Raw genomic sequence first — 9,195 nt, 5'->3', positions numbered from 1 at the left:
CTCGACTGGACTTGGAAGCTACAGCTGTAGCTTGGTTTGACTCTGGAGCGGCAGCTGTAGCTTGACTTGACACAGGAACGACGACCGTAGCTTGACTTGACTTGGAAACTTGACTTGACTCGGGAAATGCAGCTGTAAATCGACTTGACTCAGGAAACACAGCTGCAACTTGACTTGACTTGGAAACTTGAATTGACTCAGGAAACGCAGCTGTAGGTTGACTTGACTCTGAAGATGCACCTGCAGCTTGACTTGGCTCTGCAGCTTGACTTGAATCAGGGGTAGCTGCCGTGACTTGAGGGAGAGCCATTTTAGCTGCCCATACCGCCATTAGGGGTGAGTCCAGCACGTGGGCCATCATGAAGCGTGGCTTGGAGACAGCGACCATCTTGTGCACTGGTTCTGGGATGGCGGCCATCTTGTGGACTGGCTTGGAGATAGCAGCCATCTTGTGAGCAGGCTTAGGGATGGCAGCCATCTTGTGAACAGGCTCTGGGATGGCGGCCATCTTGTGAACAGGCTCTGGGATGGCAGCCATGACAGGTGCAGACTCTGGACGGGTGGCCATGACAGGTGCAGACTCTGGAGCGACAGGCACGGCGTGAGCAGGCCCTGGAGTGGCAGGCACGGCGTGAGCAGGCCCTGGAGCGGCAGGCACGGCGTGAGCAGGCTGTGGCTTGGCAGATGTGACGTGAGCTGGCTGTGGCTTGGCAGACGTGACGTTAGCAGACCTTGGCTTGGTGGATGTGACTTGAGCAGACTTTGGCTTGGCAGGCATGACATGAGCAGGCTCTGGCATGATAGTGACAATGCCGGACATAACGGTTGGGGTGTGAAAATGTTCTGGTGTAATGGGTGCTGAAGGGTTGCAGGGCTCCTTATCCGCAACCTCCACAGTAAATGACGATCCGGCTAGCAGCAAAGCATAGTCAATATATTTCTCCAAAGACCAGTGACGGTGATGACGTGGCATTTTATTTGATATTTCTTTACACAAGCCAAAAAAAGAAAATGTCCTTGAGAAAACTGTCCTGAAAATCCACCAAGTAACAGAGCTCACAAAAGTCCACAACATACTGCTCAATGGGCCGGTTACCTTGTCGGAGTTGAACGAGGCGTGATGCTGGGTCCATGGTGATCTGTGTTGAAAGCCGCTGGATCTTTGGGTGGCGAAGTATTCTGTAATGGGGACTCTGGGAAGCGTGTAAGATCCACGTGCGAGCTTTATTGAACAGATCGTAGTCAAGGCAGGCAAGGTCAATCTCCAACAAACAGGTACATCCAGGGCAAAACAATAGCGTAATCCAATATAAACAGGCAGAGTCCAAAAACCAGAGAGAGCAGTCCGAAAAGTAACAAATGAACAAGGAAATGAAACCAGACAGAACTATGGCAATGAACAAGGCAAAACTGTGGCAAAACAAAGACAAAACTATGACAAGAAACCAAACCGTGACAATCCAAAAACAGGGCAATGAAAACAGGAAAACGCTTGGTAGAGTCCGCATGAGCAAAACAATACTTCGCAACTTCCTGTTTGGTAATGGCCTCCTTTTATTGCCACCAAACAGGAAGTTACCAATGAAGCAGCAGAGGGAGCAGCAACAGTCAGTCAGTGGGTGAGGGCTCCCTCTGCTGGCGTGGCGTTACAGTGTTAAACAAACCCTGCTCAGTGTTCATGTGTTTCCACACTACAGAGTGTTCAAGTAGCATTGACACAGTGTTGGAGTTAAGGAGATCATTATGTCTTGATTGACCAATAATGATGAACACCTGCTGTTTACAAGCAGAATCACCGAAGGAAAGTAGCTGGTTTTAGCTGGTCTCCCAGCCTGGCCAGGCTGGTTTTAGCTGGTTTAAGATGGAAGTAGCTGAAAGTAGCTGTTTTTCTTTTTTCTCTTTGGCTGTGACTGATTCATGTGTTTCTCTTTCCTTCGGTGATTCTGCTTGTAAACAGCAGGTGTTCATCATTATTGGTCAATCATGACATAATGATCTCCTTAACTTAACATTAAGTTTAATTGATTTGTTTAAGTTAAAACTATGTAATCTAAATGCATGGAAATTTTGTACGTAATTGAATTAAGTTAAGGGCTGAAATATTTTTTTGAGTGTACTGTATTGGTTTTAAAACCACAAGTAAACTTCTATCTAACAAGAACAGATACAGATCATGTGTGAACATGTTTTTTTTTTTCTGTTTATACAGCAGATGAACATGTCAAATGAACAGATATCTACACAACTAAACACAAGTAAGTTTTTTTTTCTATTCATATATTAATTATATCACGATACGATATATTCTTAGATACAATTTTAAAAAAGTGAAAACAGTATCATGTTCATTGTGAATTTTTTTAGCTTTTCAAATGAATGGATTTAATATCAACACTTCGCAATAAGATTGCGTAACATAACATGAGTTGAGGCATTAGCTAGTTAAGTAACAACAAATAATACATTCTTACAGCATTTATTGTTTTTTTTTTATAACATTAAAGTAGTTACAATGCATATTACTAGCTGAATAAATAGGCTTTCCATTGATGTATGGTTTGTTAGGATAGGACAATATTTAGGCAAGGTACAAAATTTACAAAATATCTTCATGGAACATGATCTTTACTCTACCCTAATGATTTTTGGCATAAAAGAAAAATCGATCATTTTGACCCGTACAATGTATTTTTGGCTATTGCTACAAATATACCCATGCTACTTATGACTGGTTTTGCCGTCCAGGGTCATATATATAAGTATTATTCTTTGTTAGTTTGGTTACATTTTGTATTGATGTGCACAAATTTATTATCAACTACTTGCTTATTAACATGCATATTGGCTGGATATTATTATTTATAAAACATATGAATGCCTTATTCTGCATTACCCTATTCTGCATCCCCTAATCCTACCCAATACCTAAACCTAACAACTACCTTGTAAGCAATAAATAGTCATTTATTTAGGTAAAAATCATTGTTAATAGTTCATTGTGAGAAATGAGCCTGATCTAAAGTGTGTGATATTCTGAAGAATATTGGTAACAGAAAACTATTGGTACCCATTGACTTTCATTGGATTGTGTCCATATGACAGAAGTTAATGGGTACTAGCGGTTTTTGGTTAGCAATATTCTTCAGAATATCTTATTTTGTGTTCTGCAGAAGTAAGAATGTCATATAGGTTTTAAATTGTCATTTTTTTGTACCCCTTTATCACATATAAGTAACTAATGTTAAAAAATGAAACCTTTTTCTAAAATTATTACATTTATTAGCAATTACTTAGTAAGAGGCAGATGTAAATCCTTCTCGTTATATTAATACAGTAACATGTATATATTTGTCTCATCAAAAGGTGTTAGAAAATAACACTGTGCAAACACCTGTGAAATACGCTTTCTGCAGTGCTTCCTAAAAGTAACAGTCATAAAATGCAAATAACATGTTAAAGGGATAGTTCAGAATAAAAAAAATTCTGTCATTAGCCACTGTTGGGCCAAAAGCAGGCGTGCTAGTCCATGCCTGGGCCAGTCGCATCTCCACTGTCACTTCCGGGGCTTTATTGTACCTCATCGGTGCATCGGTTTTTCGGCCTGCAGAAACCCTTGGGGCAAGGCAGGCCAGCTCATGCGTAAGGAGTGGCTATGAACAAAGCTGGAGTTTCTCTGTGTCTGGAGAGCATCAGCGCTGTGGATTATTTAATATAGTTAAAAGCTTTAACACCAGCATTAAAGAAAGCTATGTGGGAATGTGATCAGATGATGAAAACTGTCATTTGTAGACTGATTCACTAATTTTTTTTTGGAGGGTATTCAGCAATCATGAAACTCAGCCATATTTTGGCCATCTGATGTTATGTCTGAAACATTATGCACATAAAAATAAATAACAGTTTAACTTAAACACACATAGACATCAACAATCTGTGTATGAATCTCAGCAATGATTACACTATAAATAAAATCCTACATTTATGAAACATAACAGTTTTTTACAGTCATTTCTTTTATTTTGAATTGTTCTCAAAACTAAAAACTAAAATAACAAAGAATATCTGTAAATTAACAACTTGGCTGTTATTTTAAGTGTAGTGACTCTAATGATCAAATAGATTAATTCACATTTTTTATACAGAAAAAAATACTGCATTTTTATACAATTCTATTTCCCTCAATTACATACATACTACATACATACTAATTAAACAGTAACAAAACAGTTACATAGCTGGCAAGTAAACAAAATAATAAATTAAAGCAAATAAAGAAAACACACAGCTAGCCAGTGCCTGAGGGTGTTTTGGCACCCTGGAAAAGTTTTGACATGCCCTGACATTTGTGGGGTTTTTTTCAGTGTCTTAAAAACATATTAACGGCTAAAGTCTGTTAACATGTATAACGTATTCAGCACAAACTGGGCTACACTAACATGTGAGCAGCATTTCAGGGAAGACTGCTGACTTGGTAATGGCCCAGAAGACAATCACTGACACCCTCCACAAAGAGGGTAAGTCACAGAAGGTCATTACTGAAAGGGGTGGCTATTTACAGAGTGCTGTATCAAAGCATATTAAATGCAAAGTTGACTGGAAGAAAGAAATTGGGTAGGAAAAGGTGCACAAGCAACAGGGATGACCGCAAGCTTGAGAAGACTGTCAAGTAAAGCCAATTCAAACACTTGGGAGAACCTCACAAGGAGTGAACTGAAGCCTGTGTCAGCAAATCAATAGTCACCACACTCAGACGTCTTTAGGAAAAGGGCTACCAAGCCACTTCTGAAACAGAAACAAAATCAGAAGCATTTTACCTGGGCTAAGGAGAAAAAGAACTGTTGCTCAGTCGTCCCTTAATTGTCCTCAGTGTGAAAAGATGGATCCGAAATCATACAGTCACTGCTGAAAAGGGTTCAAATCAAAAGATGCTGGAACACCTGAAAATGTGCAGGATCTTGAGGATTTTTCTGAAGAAAAGCAGGCAGTTAAACTGCTCAGGACAAACAAAGGACTCATGAAACACCATCACAAAACAAACATGAAACATTATTCCTTTTCTTTTTAATGAAGTCCTAAATAATAATAATGATAATAACTTACTTTGTTTAACAACATTATGCTTATTCTGCAATGTGATGTAAACTTTTGACCACAACTGTATGTGTGAAACAGTGAGTACAGCAGGCTAATTTCAGTGAAATATCAATACCCCTATCTTCCTCTGCCATGTCCTTTCTATTTATTTTGTTGTCACTGGTGGTTCTGTCATATTTTCACAGTCCTTCAGATGATTTTTTGGGTCTGGGAACAGAGAATCCTGTGAAAATATTTAAATAAAAAACAATTTTTTTCTAAATACATTGTACAGTTTTAATTGCTTAAGCATAAGCTAGAATAATTAAACATAACATGATAATAAAACTGCAATGATAACAGGCAGCTATTTTATTAGCTGAATTGTACAGCAATTCATGAGTTTTCATATTTACGGGGACCGGAAGGGGACATGTTCGGTTCACTTAGTTTTGTTGTGGCCACAAGATTATTTTGTCGAGGTAATGGCATCCTTATCTCGTGGCCACGCAATATGAAGTTGTGGCCTCGAGATCCTATGTTGAGGAAACAACATTGATTTCTCGTATATGTAAACAAACCTGCATGATTATAGCAACCTGGGATTATCAGAGATGGATAAAACCACAGTCTTGCAAATCCATTAACTGATTAAGTCTCCTTATTTAATTATATGTTATTATTATTAAATGTATAAAATCAGTTTATGGACTTACAAGACTGTGGGATGGATAAAAATGTTTTCTTGTAGGCCTATTTTATTTTATGTGCTTTATGTAACATTTATTCAAGATAAACTCCTTTCAAATGCTGTCTACATCCTGCAAAACATTCCCACGAGTTAATATGACGTAGCCACAACAAAACTGAGTGAACTGAAGATGTACATAGGAAGGGGTAAAGAATAAGAATATCTGGACTGCTGTCCTCTAGGAATGGAGGTGAGAAAAATGGCAATATATAGACTTACTATGATGCTAATTGGTTGGATGATCTGAAAATGTATCTCTTAAACTTTGTTAATATAAACTTCATTAAGAATATGAAAAAAATCAAAGTTAGTCAAAGTGCTATGTTGCAGATTTAGTAACTGGATAAAACAGAAGATAATCTGGGTAAATTAATGGTATTCCAAATGTATTTTAGTGTGCAAATTACCTGATTGATGACTGTTCTTTGAAGAGCAGCAGTTTTCCAGAAGAATGGCAGCATTGACTGTCTGACTTAAAACATTTAAATACATTATATAATCATTAAATCACATCATAATAAAACAAAATACATGGTAGATTTCTACACTTAAACTAGAACATAGGCATGAACAAAAAGAGTGAAATTTACGACATACTTTGAAAATTATGATATATTTCCAAAATATGTTGCTAAGACGCACCATTTCTCCTCAGAGGCTGTCTCAGGTGAATCCAAAGTCAGCTGTAATGTTTGGAGCCTCTGAAAGCAGTTCAGGAGAATGTGTTTGCAGATTTGTCAATGGGGAATATGTTAACAACTAAAGCACGCTCCCTAAATGAACATTAATTAATACACACATGCATTTTACTAATAGCTAACTATTAAATAGCTAAATATCTAATAGCTTAAAAAAAGAAAAAACTTTTTTTAAATGTATGTAACATAGACTAACCATGTTCCGCACACAACGATGTTCCGTACAGACAACGTTTTAGCGCTGATTGCTAAATACATACTTCCAGGTTATACATAAACTACATATCTTCATTCCTCCCTCTTTCACCCCCGATCAAGACAGAGACCCAGCAGCCATTTGTTTCAGTGAGATTTTAGTAAGTTTGCCAGGTGCGCCCACTGCGCTTGAAACTGGACGGCGGGCAAGCTAAACGTGAGACTGGAGCTTGGGTGGGGAGACAGCCAGAGCAGCGAAAATGTACATTTTGATTTAATTTATGGTTCTCACAGTATTACAGCCTTTATAAAATGAATATTATGTTATCACAATTGTTAAAGATATTATCTTTTGTTGGATAAATTCTTTGAAATTAACGTGAGATGTCACTTTACCTGAGACGTCTGTCAGCACTGGCGCTGTTTGCCCATCATCATGCGTGCAGTGATTGTTTTTATTCATAAAGAGTCACTTAAGTTATCATTACATCATCTGAATATTTTAAACATTTTAAATTGTCATTCTTTAACAAATTAAACATGCAAAATATAAATCAGTTGATTGTGTTGTTATTTCAAAGCCAACGTTTCATAAAAAGTAAATTTACGTTGTCTGTCCACATAAAAACACATGGTACACCCCAACATACAATGTAAATAGTGCGCACAAAAAATGAACACGTTAATTTCTAGTTATTATATTTTTTTACTTTATTCACTAACGTTTCACATGGTTCATTCATGCTTGACTCCCATGCAATAATTAATATCAGACACAATCATGCCTAACACATACGTCCAGCTTATTAAAGCAGAAATTAACTTAAATTGTAAGCAAATAAAAAAGTACTGATATGTCTTATTCATTCAAATGATGTTTTCTTCAGTTGAAATAAATAAACAGCTCAGTTAAATGTCCATTTTCGCCGATGAAATCATGTGCGCGCTGTACGGAACATCATTATAAGCCTGTACGGAACATCGTTAACCCTTATCATTTTCCGTACACTGGCGGAGGAGGTACTTTTCCCCACTTTTCTCAAAAACTATTGGTCCTAAAAACATCAGTCAAAGTGTGGACTGTATAATTGATATTCCCTCGAAGAACGATCAAACAAACTTGCTTGTCTGTCTCTCAACAACGCAGCAGTGGTGGTTGGCGTGCGGTAAATAGCGAAAAGTGTACGGAACATGGTTAGTCTACGTTAGCAGTTGCTAAGTACCAGTTAACATTAGCAATTTACCAGGATAGCTAGATTAAATTAAATTATAAATACAGGGCTAGAAATACAGTTCGGAAGAAATGATATAGCATGTTATGTCTGATAAACATGACGTTATTTAAATGGTTTTATGTATGCATACTAACCTTCATCTGTGGTAAATCTCTCAGAAACAGAGCAACGGAGCAGCTGAAGTAGGAATAAACGACTCTTAACAACATGCTAGAAAAACAGTGTAAAAATATTACAACATCGAACAACTTTTAATGTTATGTACTTATAAACATTATTTAAAATGGTTTTATATATTCGCACTTACCTGCATCTGAGGTAATTCTCTCATAAAATACCGGACTCCGTCAGTGCGCGCGCAGACACTGCTGCAGTGAGGCAGCGGGGGAGGGGTAAGAACAGTGATGCTCAGAGTCGATTCCAAAAAGATTCGATTCACGAGCGTAAAGAATTGCGAATCTCGGCTGATTCAGCTCCAAATGCGAGGCCTGAAATGTCCGTGCGGGGTATTACTGTGTTCATTGCCTCGATTACCAAACTATAACAAACCCCGAGATACAACACTACTCCTGAATGTGTGGATTTTTATTCATCTTAATCAAATTGTGTGATTCTGATTATCAAAAGACTGATTTAGATTAATTCCATTCGGATTCATTTAAATTTGCCTGCAGATTTAAAAATGACTGGTCGATTCATTTTTAATCAATAAACACCTCAAAAAACAGTGCTCGCTCCTTACGACAGTTAACCATAAAAACACGGTTATTATAGTTAAAAACAAGTGTTTTTGTTGTAAAACTGTGGTTATACAAATATGGCCGTTATACTGGAAACCTCTGAACACGTCTAGTGTGTGCAATCAGAAATATCCTCTATCCGAAAATCTCAGTGCATCTTTATTGTATGGACGTGTACGGACTCGGCACACGTTGCCTGGGAAATTTTCGTACACGGGTCGTACACTTTAAGTTTCACTGAAATTACCATTGTCCGATTTATGCCAGAAATGAGTGTTTTCGTGCAGTGATAATTGTGATTATATGACAAGGTCAGCGCGCGTGTCTCTCTGGCTCAGCGCCAGCCAACGCGTGATGGAGGGAAACACATCGGGCGGCAGCAAGCGGTCCACATAACCGATGTGAATACACAACAGTCTTAACAACCTTAACTTGTTACAAAATGGTAGCTCAGGGATTGAATGACCAGGAAGAAGTGATCCCAACACACAGTTGGGAGCGGT

At 38.0% G+C, this 9,195-nt stretch overlaps 1 protein-coding gene across 2 annotated transcripts in view; it reads left to right on the top strand.

Moving 5' to 3' along the window:
* Nucleotides 1-2,208: 2,208 nt before the first annotated feature.
* The window catches only part of LOC127161181 (GTPase IMAP family member 4-like), a 28,686-nt gene continuing 21,699 nt past the window's right edge, over nt 2,209-9,195 (top strand). For both annotated transcript variants that reach the window (XM_051103820.1, XM_051103822.1), the window contains exon 1: nt 2,209-2,255. In XM_051103820.1, the coding sequence (XP_050959777.1) occupies nt 2,213-2,255 (43 nt within the window). In that variant the 5' untranslated portion in view covers nt 2,209-2,212. The remainder of the gene's footprint in view (nt 2,256-9,195) is intronic.

The sequence above is a fragment of the Labeo rohita genome, unplaced genomic scaffold (assembly GCF_022985175.1).
Source record: "Labeo rohita strain BAU-BD-2019 unplaced genomic scaffold, IGBB_LRoh.1.0 scaffold_570, whole genome shotgun sequence".
Taxonomy (NCBI): Eukaryota; Metazoa; Chordata; class Actinopteri; order Cypriniformes; family Cyprinidae; genus Labeo; species Labeo rohita.
Note: the sequence above shows the minus strand (reverse complement) of the source record. Positions and strands in the feature narration are given on the sequence as shown.